Raw genomic sequence first — 14,630 nt, forward strand, 5'->3', positions numbered from 1 at the left:
CGCACTACTCAGTACTCACCCTCATGTCGAGAACGATAAGGTTCAATATATAAAAACCAGCCCTCCAAATTTGATTAACTATGTCGTTAACTGATGACCAGGTATGTTATTCATTTACATTTCAATGGCGTATCTTCATTTATTGAATTGCTATGCGATTGATTATGCCCAACAACTGCTAACTCGTACCCAAGGTAAATGCCGAACTTCGTAAGATGAAAGCTTTCATCGAGAAGGAAGCTCAGGAGAAAGCAAAGGAGATTAGGTTGAAAGCTGACGAGGAGTATGAAATTGAAAAGGCTTCTATTGTCAGATCAGAAACTGCCGCTATCGACAGTGCTTATGAACAAAAATTGAAGAAGGCTTCCTTGGCCCAACAAATCACCAAATCCACGATCGGCAATAAGACCAGATTGAAGGTTTTGGGCGAAAAGGAAAAGATCTTGGACGAAATCTTTGAACAGGCGGAAAAGGGCTTGGTGGAATTGACATCTAAAAAGGGCGAGTACAAGCCAATCTTGGAAGGTTTAATCGAAGAGGTATTGTACGCACTTTATGAAGATGCTGTCGTTATCAAGGTTAGGGAAGCCGATGTTTCGTTAGCGAAGGAGGCTGCTGAAGAAGCCGCTAAACATTTTGAGGAGAAGGCTAAGTTTTCCGTCCTGGTTACTGTTGACGAAGCAAACTTTTTGGACGCCTCCCTTGCGGGCGGTGTCATCGCTGTTAACAAGACTGGAAAGATTGAAGTCAACAACACGTTGGAAGAGCGTTTGAAGTTATTGTCTGAAGAGGCTTTGCCAGGCGTTAGATTGGAGTTGTTCGGTCCTTCCCCCACTAGAAAGTTCTTTGACTAGTTGGAATCGCTACTTGTTTCTTCAATTCACAGACACCTCTATTTTTTTATAAGCTTGCAATAAATATTTACTTAGAGTAGAGGTGACAAGGTTTCCCAAAATACATATACTTAGATTCATGTACAAATGTGTGTGCTCAGCTTCTTTCGTTTTGGCATATTTCGATCATGCATGCACTCTGCTTGAACTTTACACCGCAATATATAGAGAAAGCGATGCGCCTACGAGCAAAGCTACCTGATTTCATGTCCATACTTAGGCGAGAAGGAATTTTGTTTCTTAACACTCGATATTATTCCCAAAATGCGCCTCGAAGGATTTTGCATCTGGTCTTGAACCTGAACCTGACAAAGCCTTCCAATGATCATCGCCATAATGAGAATGCCATTTACAAAATGGTCAAGCCAATTACTCCTAACGACATGTATGTTTCCTGTACCACCTTCAACAAATCAGGAAACTTGATAGCGGTATCTCAGAAATATCCGAAGGCAACTTTTTTGAAGCAGAATAACTTATTTCCTAGAGATTTGAGAAAAGTCGATACATCTTCTATTGATGTGGTACCCTCTATAATGGTTCGTCCAGCAAATGCCATAATCGTTAATCTATTGCATATCAAAGCTATCATTCAACGTGATAATGTTAAAATTTTTGATACATCTACTCCTTCAGTTGCTAGCAAGCTAGGCTTGTTTATGTACGATTTAGAGTTGAAGCTTAAAACTCCAAGTGCCCTTCCCTACGAGTTTAAAGCGCTAGAGAGCATTCTAATAAGTGTTTTGAGCTACTTGGAAGCGGAGCTACAAACGCATTTGGCAAGTTGCGGTATGGTATTGTCAGAACTAGAGGATAATATTAGTAGAGAGAGTCTCCAACAACTACTCATTAAGCTGAAAGATCTATCTGGGTTTTACCAAAGAGCGACTTTGATCAGAGACGTTTTGGAAGAGCTCTTGGATAATGATGAAGATCTAAATGGTATGTACTTGACAAGTTCAAGAAAGTACAACCCATCAGACGAAGTTTCGGACTACTCTGAGGTGGAAATGATACTTGAAACATATTACAAGCATTGTGATGAAGTTGTGCAGCAGGCTGGCTCTTTAATCAGTGACATCAAGGCCACAGAGGAGATTCTGAACATCATTCTCGACGCCAATAGAAATGCTCTTATGCTTTTTGAGCTTAAGGTTACAATTTACACTTTGGGATTTACGGTAGCAACCCTTGTGCCCGCATTCTATGGTATGAACTTAAAAAACTATATCGAAGAATCTTACTACGGATTTGGTGCCGTGGTTGTCGTTTCTCTTTTGCAAGGGCTTCTTTTGACATTATGGAATTTTAAGAGACTTCACAGAGTGCAAAAGCTTACTATGATGTCCAACCAAAATCATTATCCTAGCAAGCTAGGATCTCGGTTTTCTTACCTTCCATGGTTTCACAGACGGTATTGGAATAGAGTTTTATTTGGAGGCCAAACGAAGTATCACAAGCCCACGAACAAGGAAAGGGATGTAATTTGGCGCATGATTAATGATGACAAACCATATCGCTAGCTCGATCGTTTGAATGTATATAGATTTCGGTCTTTCTTCTCATAATAAATGATGCTAGACTTGAGTACATTCATGATAAAACTGTATTATTTACAGTAATTTGTACTATACAACCCTGTAATGCCTAGAAGTTTCTACTATCATACCTTAGTCAGAACTCTCATCTGAATCCGATGAGTCACCAGTAGCATCACTGTCTTCGTATGTTGGTATCGACTCAACTTTTTGCTCTGTAGTTTCAACAATTTCTGGGATTGGCTCTTCATCAAACTTCATGTGTCTGCCTGATGGGACTCCCGTAGTGGATCCACGCCGTTCTTGCGAAACTGGCTGAGCATCAATTTCACTTTCTGGTGGTACCAAAGTACCTTCGAGTGACAACATCTTACCAGTTGTATGAATGGATCTAACAGTAAATGTGATTTTACCCTCTACCTTAGTACCCTCAGCATCAGACCAATATCCGTATGATCTAAACTTGCTAGAAGCATTCTCTTGCAGTTGCTCAGTTTCAAACTCGTCTTCTTGGCTAGGGATAAATTGCCAATCCTGAGGAACATTTCTCAGTCTAATAGATGCGTTGAATGTATCATGAACCAACAAACCAATATGAGAAGCTGTTTGCATGTACACGTTGCCCTCTAAGACATCTCCAATCTGTGGACACCATATGAGCATGTCAACATTCACCCACATGAAAGAAAAAGGCGAAGAGTCAGAGACTTTAGCGATAGTTATAGGTTCTCCGTTAGAGTCAACTGAGTGATGGTCCTTACTGACATGCAAGTTGGAGTACGACAACACAACACCTCCTGCTTTCGGAGAGTATGTCATGATCAATGGATCCAAATGCTGGGATTTTATACCGTTGATAGGGTTCTTGATGTGACATGGTGCCAACGAAACATACAAGCTTGTTCTGACAACTTTGAAGCATTCAGATAATCCGTCTTTATTTGTTGCATTGGAGCTTTTGTTGGGTGCTCTTCTTTTTGGAGCAGAGTTACCCATGAGGGCTTCATCTGCCGTTCTCACTTCTGCCGGCATTGTATGTTCTTACTGTGACAGATGCGATGTGCGACACTCTTTTCAAGATGAGTACCAAAAAAAAAGAACATGAACTGCATACTGTGCAGATTATATATTTGCACCCACTAAAATCTGGATTTAAATCTCGAGAATCTCAGTGGTTGAGAGGTTGATACATAAGAAGCCGCAAGGTGCTGAGTCACCTGCTGCTGTTGTACGCTGTCTGGATGAAGCTGTTGCCGGAAAGAAAAACTCTCTTCCTTTTTCAACTGCTGATCCTTCTTCTTAAAAGCAGAAGTTCCTGGTATAATGGAAGTCTTTGAAGGCGCAAAATTCTTAAGGATTCGACTCGCGTAGGTACTGGGAGCATCCTCAGCGGGTGTATATGCGGGAACTCCAGCAAAGCGTACCTTCTTACCATTGGTAAGAGAAACATCCTGGCTTTCGCCACTAGTACTCCTAGTTTGTGAAGAAGAGCTGGATTGCTCGCTTCTGCTATCCAAAGAAACCTCATCAAGTTGAACAACTGTACTGTTCCTTTGAGTATTAAGCTTTGTAACCTGCGATCGCGTGGGCGCACCTGCAACCCGGGGTGCTGACTTTGGCGTATCGCTTTTTGTTGACGCTCTCGAAACAGTACCCAGTGTGTCCTTCGTTGTCAGAGATTGCTGCTTGGTCATGACACCTGTCAGTCGTGAGGACAACTTAGATTTATCACTTTCGGATGTCTGTTCCTGAGTATTCTGTGCTGTTGGCGACAGCGACTTGACCAGATCCGATCGTTTAATCTTTGTAGCTGAGGGATTATTCGGATCGAAAATAACATTCGTTAGTGATTCCCTTTGTTGTGCATGGAGTGCACCGGACTTGGCGGCCTCCCTCATATGCTGCTGAAATTTCTGATTTGCAGTAGGTTTCCTTGTTTCTGAACCAGTCTCTCTGATAGCTTCTTTATGCTCTTCAACTGCTTTCAATCTAATAGTCTTAGCAACTAGTGGTGATGTGGGTTGTGAAGAAGTATTATGATTAGGCTTTGACAAGGACAGACTTCGTCCCAAACTTCCATTGGGGGACCTGAGCAGAGTTCTAGTATTAGCTGGTGATAGCGGTGTACCGTATGATTTTGTCGCAGCACTGACTAATAAAGGCTGTGAATTGGACCTGCGGCGTCCTCCTGCGACTGTGTTAATCATTTTGCTCTTGTCAATCGGGTTACTTGCTTGTTGTTGTAATGAGCTCGCGGACCCATTGCTGTTCATGAATATCATACTTTGAGGTCTGGATAATGGACTTCTTTCCGTCGAGTTAGATAGCAAGCGGCGTTCGTTGTTCGGAGACAAAGTCACTCCTCGTGCAGCACTCGCTGCGTCGCTGAAGTCATTCAGATCAATGCTATTAATAGAAGATGATCGGGATGGTCTTGTTCTCACAGCGGTTTTATCCTTGGATGAGCTTTGGGATACCATGGAAACTTCGGCAGCTGCCCTTGCTGAGGAACTCTTTCCTGATTGCTTCATCTTTTCTTTAATTCTTTCTCTTTCTCTAATTCTCTCCTTTTCTTTTTCTTTCTCTTTAGCTCTCTCCCTACTCCTCTCCCTCTCTTTCTCTAATGCTTTCTCTTTCTCTAGCGCTTTTTCCTTCTGTAAAAGCAAGTCTTTTTCTCTCTTCAAACGTATTCGATTAACTGCATCTTTCTGCACCACATCTTGAATCAGCAAAAGGTTTGCCAGAGGTAAATTGTATAACTTTCGAAATATAATCTCTGCTGTTAGCCAATGCAGTCCAAAATCGTGAAGTTTATTCACCATAGTTTCTACGAAAGTAAAACTCTGTTGGATAAATGCAACAAACTCAAGAGCACTTTGGCATTCCATAGTGTCAAGTGAGCTCATACGTATGAATCGAGTGATAGTGGCAATAAGAACTCCGTTCTTTTTAGTCGTGTTATAATAATCGTCAATTTCGGGTAGAATCTTTGAGCGGAAAAATGCCAGATTTGGTACTTGAGATAAGAATTTCTGATCATAAAGATGTTCGTAATTGGATAGGTAGATCTGGCGACCAAATTTGCGAATGATTGAATACAAGTCATTCAAACGAAAAGCCCAAAACAAAATTCTATGCAAAGAATACTTAAATTGTGGGAGTTTCTCGAATTCTGCCTGTTGGGACAGTTTCGATAGTGATTTGATCTCTCTGTAACGTGCGATGAGATCTTTGTGGCGGTTGAGTGACGATGTCATTTGAAGTGTTAAACTGAAGAGTGAGCGAATATCCATGTCAATCAAGTTTGCCTCAACCGCATCAGTATCATTCAAGTCTAATGCCAGCACTCCAGGTAAAACAAAATACGGAGGTTCTAATTTGTCACATTTGAGAGTCAAATCCACGTCAGTCTCAAGGTTGAAAAAGGATGATTCGAATAAAACATTTAAGCCATCCAAATAAGGCGCATTATTTGTTTCATTCAGAGCATTTAAGAGTCTCTTCTTATATCCTTCCATACAATTTGCACAAATGAACTTAAAACTCTTCAAGCAATTGATTGAAGACGCAACGGAAGGGAGCTTCTCTAACGGTGATACTTGATAATCTTTGAAGTCATAAGCCACGTGTGTTACTACCGGTGAAATGTTGACGGTAGATGGTTTCAATGCTCTAAACGTTTCTAAAGCAGATAGCTTTGGACCAAAGCCACTATCATTGATGGCAAACACCATCGACGTAAGGCAAACTATGTATTGCATTAAAACAAGTTCGCCTGGGTCTTCTGTCAGGTTTATTCGTTGCAACATCGAATCAATCGATTTTATGACCGCATCAAGTTTCGTAATAGCGTATTTGTATTGGATAATTCTAGCATCTAAGGAACCAAAGGAGACAGGCTCATAGTTTGAAGCAGGTTCCTTGGTAGCTGCAGAGCTGACAGAGACAGACATCTGCACTTGTCACAATCTTGGGAACGGATGAAAAGAGGAGATACGCCTGCTGAAGTTTAATCTTGGACGGGATAAATACAGATCGTGATCATTCGCGTCTCGTTAAGTGTGATTGCGAACAATCTCAGACGGATATAATACACCGGAAGATCATTTCATCCGAAGCCTTAAACATTCTTCTTTTCAAGAATCCTAACACTATATCACCTCAGGACATATGATATTTATAAGAGAAGTATTACATGGTTCATTCAGTATGTGCATGATTTTATTGTCTTCTTTTTGTTTGCTTGGTTCTGTTCTACGAAATTGGAGAAACAATTGTTAGGTTATAATTTGTAGTTAATGGATGATATCCAAAGATCATGTAGATAATGATCAATTGTGACTCAAGAAGAATCTCAAGAAGAATCTTTTAGCCAATGTCTGTTAGATGATAAACATGAAATAAAATAAAAAAAAATAAAAAAAAAGTTTACGCACAACACACAGTCGCACACCAAACTTTCATCTTGCGAAGAAGTTGTGTAAACAAACAAATGAATTCCAGTGACTACAGGGCAACAGCTCTTCTCTCAGAACACTTGGGCTTTGCACCTTTGACTTTAATCGACGAAGTTATCAATGATGTCAATCAGATCATGTACAATTGCACAGATGCATTGGAACGGTTTCTTTTGAAGCGGCGAGAAGTACAAGTGCAAGCACTTCAAAATGCAAAACAGGGATCTGGAAGTAATCCAAATCCAATGAATGGTGATTATGTCAGCTCTTCTGTGTTTCCGTTAGAAGAAATCAAGCTGGGTGCAGCAGAGTTGGAAACCCTTTTGGTTTCTCATGTTGACAAAAACTTTGACAAGTTTGAGCTCTATACTCTTCGAAACATTTTAACTATCCCGAGGGATCTTGTTGAAGGCGGCTGGATAAGGCTCAAGCACCATGAAGGACTTGATCTAGGCTTATCTTTAGAACTGAGTGATGGGAGCAATGCTAACGAAGTTATGAAACAACTTATTTCAAATATCAACCTCGAACTTCAGCTACGCAAAATTCTCCTTTTGCAAAAAGCGAAGGCCACAAAGATAATCGGATTGCTTAGGCAATGCAAACTCTGCATTGAAAAAGTCATTCTGGCTAACAGTGGAACATTACTTCCAGCTGATGTTGCCAAAATATTGAAGCAACACTTGCAGCCTATAAATGAAAATGTTTACTACCTCCTAAATCAGGTGGATGAGCTACTACTACAAGTTTTAAAATTAAATGATAAATTCATGAAGGACAAGTCCTTGGAGGGTGTTCGGGACTTACGTTTCACTCCTACCAATAGAGACTGTTATGTTCATGACAAGACGGTGCGAATCTTGGAACAAATAGGAATTTTGGGTCCAGACGCCGGACATAATTCTCTGGCTACTGTTTTGTACTCTGCCTATGCACACACATAAACTTCATTGGGTAAACGGTATTTTTTTTTGGGTAATGGTAAAATATGGTTTATAATAGTGTTTCTTTATAATACACAGTCCTTGGAAGAAGAAGTGGTGTGCACACGAAAACAGAACCAATTAGCGAGCATTAAATATGAACTTACGTTAAACAAGCACCTCTAGCATTCTTCTGTTGTCATGGCTGCAACATTGAAACCAGATCCAGCTTTGCAAAGATTCAACGCGGCAAAAGAAAGCCAAGGCCACTTTTTCCGTTTTAAGACTAAGTCTGCCCTTTTCAACGTTCTCGTTATGGGCATCGTTCCAGCTGGTTTAGCTTACTTCGCCTACTCTAAGGAAGGTCAATATCCATTTTCTAGAGTGTTCAGAAAGGAGGTCGTTTTGGAAGAGGAATATGTTCCAAGAAAGAAGGATTTATAAGCTACTCGCTACCCTTGGAGGTTTACGTCATTAATCTTTCACCGCACCCTTCGGTTGTATATTTAACATAGGAATAGAAATCAAGAAAGGAACTTAAAGGTATACTATCAGGTAGAAGAATAAGAGCCTAAAGCTATTATCCTTGATTATGTTCAGCATTCTTAACTTGTAGCTGAAACGAGAAAAGACCAGACTCCATATTCTTCAACACTTTGGGCTTTGAACGGCAAGAATATTGCATGCATAGATTCGATGTTGTTTTTGACTTCCGAAGCATAGAAGGTGGCTTGTTTAACTTTGATGCAGACTTTTTTTTTGAAATTGGTGTGCCGATTCCCAGATCACATTGCTTGCTTACCTTCGCAGTTTCATCTTCAAAAGAGTAGTTACCTTCCAATACATGAAATTCGCTAGCACAATCTTCGAAGGTGAAGTTCGGAAGGGAGAATTCTTTAGATGTCTTTAACACAGCAGCAGAAAATGATTTCGTCTTCCTAATAACTCTTGAAAACAGGCCAGTGCGTCCTTCCTCCCTGCTTCTATTAAATTCATGAAAATTGTTCTTAATAATGCGCATAGCATCTTTTGGCGACGTAGTTCGTGATCTTTCTTCCCTTTCCAGTAGGTCAGTCAAAGTGGATGCCAGATCCGTATCTTCGACTTTGATAAGGGGGTCTTGTACTTCGGTAATTCCTTCCATGCTTTTGAATGGATCTTCCATCAAGAACTGCTCAATAGTAATGCCATCTTCTTTAGGTTTGTATAGTGGTACATTAGCGCATTCCGTAAGAGAAGATATGAGACCATTAACTTTATTATGTTCTTCGTTTTTGATGAAAACTTCCCCTGTCGAAATCATAGATGCAGAAAACCGTTCGTGCTGGCCATAGTGAGGTTCAGAAGGGAACTGTGTTTGCTCGACTTGCGGTTGAACCACAGAATTCAACTGAACGCCCGTAGGATATATACCTGCGGCAGGATTCATATCGGCACTTTGTCCAGAAGGTTCAAAAGGGATATTCGGTGACGCTTGAAAACTTCCTTGCATTATTCTGGGCGTTGGAACAATCATTGATGTTGGGGTATGAAGAATGCCACTAGGAGCATAAACAGGACTCAGGGAAAAATCCAGGATATTAACAGGTGTCGGCGTCTCTTCCTTTAGCTTGTACTCCGATGAAGATGAGTTTATGTCATCAGTAGACAATTGAAAGCTATGAAGTTGGTTCGATGTCCTCGGAGATGTACCACTTTGAAACAGTGGCCCCCCAGGCTCAATTGGATCTATGCGGGAGTAATGCGGTGAAAAGGGATAAGACGTTTCTGATGACATGTGTTGAAAAAGCTTAGTATGAAGTAAATAGTATATTCCCCTTATTAAGCGAATGGTGGGGTTCAACGGAAAAATAAAACGAGAGTTGATATTATATTCACTTTAATGGACAAGCGATTGTGGGTGATGAAATTAAATGGACGAGACTAGAAGCCTCTGAATATTGAAGAAGTGGAATGGAATGAGGAAAGAATGGGGAATAAAAAAAGTAAGAATAAGATTTAGCCTAGTGATATCTAACCCCATGAACCCGTACATTTCATTGAAATCTCAATTTTGCTTACTTGCTGAAAGTTCGTTTTAGGAACTACATCCAGCACGATTGAATTCAGACAGGAATGTTTTTGATGACTTAAAAGAGATCCATATTGAAAAGGATGTAGCTACAAACACTTCAAAGTTATTTTTGAAGTATAAATTTGCATCACGTTAATTTTAGCAAAAATTTTGCGTATTTGGATGGGTGGTGTCGAAAGTAGAAAATTTTGAGAAAGTGCGAAGTTAGATGATCCTCTGCAACGAAAGAAAGTTCAACAAACCTTAAATTAGAACCGACGTGCTTCAATTACTATTTTTACAATTAAATAAAAGTTTCGTTAACAAATGATTATATTTATGAAACAAGAACTAAGTATATGCTCAACAATAGATACACTAAATTATGGCAGTTCATTGCGTCCCTTCCATATATCCCAGCCGGACATCCCATGCCAAAACCAAGCCAAAATAAAATAAATAAGTAATAAAAAAATCGTGAGAAATAAATGAACCAAACCTTCCCGTACCCAAAGTCATTCAAGACAGTATTGAACTTCGTATGATCCGAAGCCTAGATATACTTCGCAAAGTGATCGTCGTCAAGCCATCCAACTTTTTCAAACGCAGCAAACAATCTGCTTGCTTTGTTAACATCTATCCTGCAAGCCTTCTGAGCGTCTGTTCTTCTAAAGAGCATTCCATTTTTCAAGCGGTTCACCTTCTCAAAAAATAAACGTCTCTTTGAGTCAAGGTAAACATTACAAGGTAACCTTAAAGTAGAAGCTAGTAAAACTTCTGCTGGATGTAACTGGTTCACATTTGGATCGTTTTTCAAATCCATTGGCTGCCCTTTCCATTCAATCTTAAGGCATCTGTTGTTACCCTTAGGTAACGTAGCATTTGGATCTGGTGAATAGTCTGGAATTGATTCGTCAATCATTGACGCTTGTTGGGCGGCCAAAGGAGAGCCAGCATACCGAGGCTCCTTTCTGACTTTTCTCTTCTTCGCAACTGGCAGCGGAGGCGTGGACGAAGAAACGTCAATCTCAGCAAGTTGAGACAGATTTTCCTTCACGACTCTTCTAGTTCTAATCCTCTCAACTGATTCGGATTCAGACTCAGAACTACTTGACCTTTGAACACGCTTGCGCGAAACAGCCGCATGCGCCGCTCTTCTTTCTGCCATGCGGAAAGAGTGCATTGACAGCTCTTTGGATGAGATCGTTGCGTATTGATTCAAAAGCTTCAATTGCCTCTTTTTATAGCCAGCACCCAAGCCTGACCAAGGATTAACAGTCATGGTGTAACTCCTGTAATCTTCAATCTTGAACGGTTGCTTTGTAGGCAAGTACACCTTGTGGGTGTAGCCCGTAGAAGATGATTGTATACAAGACAGAGCATCAGGCGAGCATGTTTTCTGATAAGGTGATAGAGGAGGAGACAAGATGTCATGGCTCTCGGAAAGCCCAGTTTTTGGAACTTGCGATTTGGAGGATGAGCTTCTTCTTTCTTCGCTATGGTTACTGGGTGTGATGCAACCATCACGATGGCCAAAGGTTCTTGATAGTGGTTGATACAACAATGTCATTGTGAGATAAGCAAAATAAATTGCTTAGTTGAAATTGAAAAAGTAAAGCAAAGAAAACAAAACAATCAAGTGGTCGGAAAGGAAGCCCGGAAACCCTATTAATAAATGAGATCGATAAAACAACAGAAACAAAAAAAAAATGCACAAAATTTGCAGTCTTTCCTTTTTTTTTTTGTATGTAGAAACAGAATTTCTTTTTCTCCCGCGTCATCCAACCTGGCGTCGAGCGTTTCAAAGCAATTGCGCTACGGTTTTTTCGTTACTTCACAGGAGGGTTACACTTATTGCTCAATTCCATGATTAGAAAAAGATTACTGTTTTATTTTCAAACAAAAAAATCTCTAAAACCAAGCTTTTCTGTAATTTGGATTTCGTACGAAAGTCATCACGTTGTGCACAGAGAAGATTAGTCTGTTACATAACGAATGATCGCTGTACGCCTGACCATCTCATGCAGTCTTCTCCATGTTTGTTTCCAACCGATGACATCTTAGTCAGTTGTTGATATGACCTCCATTCAAGCCTCAAAGCTGACAAAATAGGGGATGCCAACTAAAACCGCATTGATCCTCTACTGAAAATAAAGATTGAATATAATTGACCATTAGAAAACACATTTTTAGTCTTTGTTTGTTTTCTTTCTTTTCGCCTATCCTGTGTGGTCACACGCAGATAAGAAAGTCGCTCCACCGTGACTCCCAAATTGGGCATTTCCATTATCGGCATAGCCAGATACGTAGATGCAAGTAGAGATCAGCTTTTCGATTCCCTTCTAGAAGTATAATGTGCTTCCAACTTTATCGTCATTCAAGTAAAGCCAGGTGGAGAGAGAATTTGTTCCGATCACCGGCAACTAACTAAATTGTAGCGTCACGTGAAGATATGACTGTCTTCCTGAATCCGGTAATTGTTGCGCAGTACACTCTGACTAATGGAGTGACCAATAACGTACTTTAGGGAGCACTACGGAATTCCGGTAATAGTAACCCACTTACCGAGAAAAACATCACGTCCTATTTCAATACAGTATGTCAATTTGCCTTTGATTGATATGATTGATCACGTGGACTATAATCACATGACCAACTTCGCTGTAGGCTAACAGGCTCATCGCTCGATTGGTAAGTTGATTGTATGCTTCAGAGGCTGTGGAGGTGTCTATCATTAATTTCTACTAGATCGATTCAAAGAATGCCCGAATACGCTGGTAAACTCTGCCTTGCTCCGATGGTGAGAAGTGGAGAGCTCCCGACTCGGCTTATGGCCTTAAAGTTTGGAGCTGATTTAGTGTGGTCACCAGAAATAATCGACAAGAAAATCAGAACGTGTTCCCGTGTCGAGAACAAAGAACTTGAGACCATTGATTTTATCGAGACGGGGAAAAACGGCTCAAAAAACTCTTTGATCTTCCGCACCAACCGAAAGTATGAAGAAGGGAAATTAATCTTCCAACTTGGTTCAGCAGATCCTGATATAGCTGTGGAAGGAGCACTAAAAGTCATCCAAGATGTAGATGGGATTGATCTTAATTGTGGATGCCCGAAACCATTTTCAACACACGCTGGCATGGGTGCAGCTTTGCTTTCTAACCCAGATCTTCTCTGCCTGATCTTGGAGAACTTGGTGGAGAAGGTTGGTAAACCTTATAGAAAGCCAATTAGTGCCAAGATTAGATTATTAGATTCTAAAAGCGCCGAACCAAGTCTAGCGTTAATCGATAGACTTTGTTCCACAGGAATCACAAATTTAACTGTTCATTGCAGAACAAGAGAAATGCGCAACAGAGAAAGTCCAGTTCGGGATTACGTTTCGCAAATCTATGATCTCACGAACAAAAGAGGAGTTTCACTTGTCATAAATGGGGCGTTTCGGTGCAGAAAGGAAGCCGAACAATTCAAGCAGTTCATGGGTAACGACCAGATAGGGATAATGATGGCAGAGGCAGCAGAATCCAACCCATCGGTCTTCAGCAAGGATCCATTGGCATGGAAAGAGGTTTTGGTAGAGTTTGTAAAAACTTGCATCTCTTGTGATAATCATCCCAGCAACACAAAGTATATTCTTCTCAATCAGCTTCCAGGAAAGTCGAAGTATTACCAACAACTCTGCAAACTCAAAAAGAACGAAGACTTTTTAAAGCTTGTGGAGAGTATTGAGGATGATGGAACGAAAATTTTCATTCGGGTGATGCAAAAAGATCGTCTCTACGATAAGGAAGAGCTCGAGACCATTTTTGGTCCAAAGAAGCGTACTTTGATTACGCCACCCCAAGAAGAAGCGATGATTCATAAAAAGAAAAGGGCAGAATGTGCTTAGTCTTCGGGTATCTTCAACTGATCATATTTATAGATTTTATAATCATGGAATACGTTAAAATTTCAAACACAGGACTGCGGCGATTTATCGAGTCAGCGTTGTAATAGCTATTTACAGTAGAAGTACCACAGACACCAAGAAAAAGAGACGAGAACGTAGGAACACCGTCCATAATAGTCATGCAATTAAGAAAGAAAACGCTTCAAGCCACACCAGGCACCAGCAGCAGCAGTCATGATAGCGGTCGAGTAAGCCATTGGCCTAACACCAGCCGAGCTTCTGAACAAAGCACCGGTCAAGGCACCCGAAGCGAGAGAGTTATAGTCATCGTGCTTACCTCTCAAGTGGTCGATAGATGAGTCAATCAAATTGTACATCAACGCAAGGACACCCGCGGAGTTACCCATGAAAGGACCTCTTTTAGTAATGTGGTTCAAAACAGTGTTCAACTTTAATTTCGGAGTAGCGTTAGCAGGTAAGTTGTTGAGACCTTCTTGCATACCGTAGGCACCACCAAGACCCAAGCCAAGCAAGTAGACAGTACCGGTTCCGTAACACAAGTCATCGGTCCAAGATCTGGAAGCCAACAAGCCATGGGCACCTTCCATGTCCGATAATCTTTCTTCTTCCAAATCCAAGTATTCCACACCTTTCTCCAAACCAGCTAGCGGATGCAACTTGGTGGAGTCTAAGACACCAGGCGCCTGCAAAATAGAGGAAACATCGGACACTTGAGCTGGGTCAAAGCCCAAAGACTGTTTGAGAGATTCTTGATTTTTCTCTTCCTGGGATTTGCCACCGAATAACCACGACATATTCTGTAACTTTCTACCTTTCGTGACTACAACTTCGTTGTATATCGCATTTTTTCACCGTTTTT

General features: G+C 40.8%; 10 protein-coding genes across 10 annotated transcripts; 5 read left to right on the plus strand and 5 right to left on the minus strand. All coding sequences in view use genetic code 12, as the record gives it.

Annotated features, from left to right (window-relative positions):
* Positions 1 to 80: 80 nt before the first annotated feature.
* Positions 81 to 854, plus strand: VMA4 (H(+)-transporting V1 sector ATPase subunit E; the record flags this gene model as incomplete). The annotated part of the gene is made up of 2 exons (XM_002616383.2): positions 81 to 101; positions 195 to 854. 2 exons carry the CDS (start codon positions 81 to 83, stop codon positions 852 to 854), a joined length of 681 nt encoding a protein of 226 aa, XP_002616429.2.
* A 167-nt stretch (positions 855 to 1,021) lies between these two features.
* MRS2 (Mrs2p) lies at positions 1,022 to 2,416 on the plus strand (the record flags this gene model as incomplete). Its single annotated transcript, XM_002616382.1, has 1 exon — positions 1,022 to 2,416. One exon carries the CDS (start codon positions 1,022 to 1,024, stop codon positions 2,414 to 2,416), a length of 1,395 nt encoding a protein of 464 aa, XP_002616428.1.
* A 147-nt stretch (positions 2,417 to 2,563) lies between these two features.
* On the minus strand, positions 2,564 to 3,463 carry FOB63_002574 (DNA-directed RNA polymerase I subunit; the record flags this gene model as incomplete). Its single annotated transcript, XM_002616381.1, has 1 exon — positions 2,564 to 3,463. One exon carries the CDS (start codon positions 3,461 to 3,463, stop codon positions 2,564 to 2,566), a length of 900 nt encoding a protein of 299 aa, XP_002616427.1.
* A 107-nt stretch (positions 3,464 to 3,570) lies between these two features.
* FOB63_002575 (protein phosphatase regulator) lies at positions 3,571 to 6,384 on the minus strand (the record flags this gene model as incomplete). Its single annotated transcript, XM_002616380.1, has 1 exon — positions 3,571 to 6,384. One exon carries the CDS (start codon positions 6,382 to 6,384, stop codon positions 3,571 to 3,573), a length of 2,814 nt encoding a protein of 937 aa, XP_002616426.1.
* Positions 6,385 to 6,923: 539 nt separating this feature from the next.
* MTW1 (MIND complex subunit) lies at positions 6,924 to 7,832 on the plus strand (the record flags this gene model as incomplete). The annotated part of the gene is made up of 1 exon (XM_002616379.1): positions 6,924 to 7,832. One exon carries the CDS (start codon positions 6,924 to 6,926, stop codon positions 7,830 to 7,832), a length of 909 nt encoding a protein of 302 aa, XP_002616425.1.
* A 180-nt stretch (positions 7,833 to 8,012) lies between these two features.
* FOB63_002577 (uncharacterized protein) lies at positions 8,013 to 8,255 on the plus strand (the record flags this gene model as incomplete). The annotated part of the gene is made up of 1 exon (XM_066102251.1): positions 8,013 to 8,255. One exon carries the CDS (start codon positions 8,013 to 8,015, stop codon positions 8,253 to 8,255), a length of 243 nt encoding a protein of 80 aa, XP_065958398.1.
* Positions 8,256 to 8,391: 136 nt separating this feature from the next.
* On the minus strand, positions 8,392 to 9,588 carry FOB63_002578 (uncharacterized protein; the record flags this gene model as incomplete). The annotated part of the gene is made up of 1 exon (XM_002616378.1): positions 8,392 to 9,588. The coding sequence occupies one exon, from the start codon at positions 9,586 to 9,588 to the stop codon at positions 8,392 to 8,394; it is 1,197 nt and encodes a 398-aa protein (XP_002616424.1).
* An 829-nt stretch (positions 9,589 to 10,417) lies between these two features.
* Positions 10,418 to 11,434, minus strand: FOB63_002579 (uncharacterized protein; the record flags this gene model as incomplete). Its single annotated transcript, XM_002616377.1, has 1 exon — positions 10,418 to 11,434. The coding sequence occupies one exon, from the start codon at positions 11,432 to 11,434 to the stop codon at positions 10,418 to 10,420; it is 1,017 nt and encodes a 338-aa protein (XP_002616423.1).
* A 1,134-nt stretch (positions 11,435 to 12,568) lies between these two features.
* SMM1 (Smm1p) lies at positions 12,569 to 13,750 on the plus strand (the record flags this gene model as incomplete). The annotated part of the gene is made up of 1 exon (XM_002616376.1): positions 12,569 to 13,750. One exon carries the CDS (start codon positions 12,569 to 12,571, stop codon positions 13,748 to 13,750), a length of 1,182 nt encoding a protein of 393 aa, XP_002616422.1.
* A 185-nt stretch (positions 13,751 to 13,935) lies between these two features.
* TIM23 (protein transporter) lies at positions 13,936 to 14,565 on the minus strand (the record flags this gene model as incomplete). The annotated part of the gene is made up of 1 exon (XM_002616375.1): positions 13,936 to 14,565. The coding sequence occupies one exon, from the start codon at positions 14,563 to 14,565 to the stop codon at positions 13,936 to 13,938; it is 630 nt and encodes a 209-aa protein (XP_002616421.1).
* Positions 14,566 to 14,630: the final 65 nt, after the last annotated feature.

Source organism: Clavispora lusitaniae (genome assembly GCF_014636115.1).
Source record: "Clavispora lusitaniae strain FDAARGOS_655 chromosome Unknown tig00000078_pilon, whole genome shotgun sequence".
Lineage (NCBI taxonomy): Eukaryota > Fungi > Ascomycota > Pichiomycetes > Serinales > Metschnikowiaceae > Clavispora > Clavispora lusitaniae.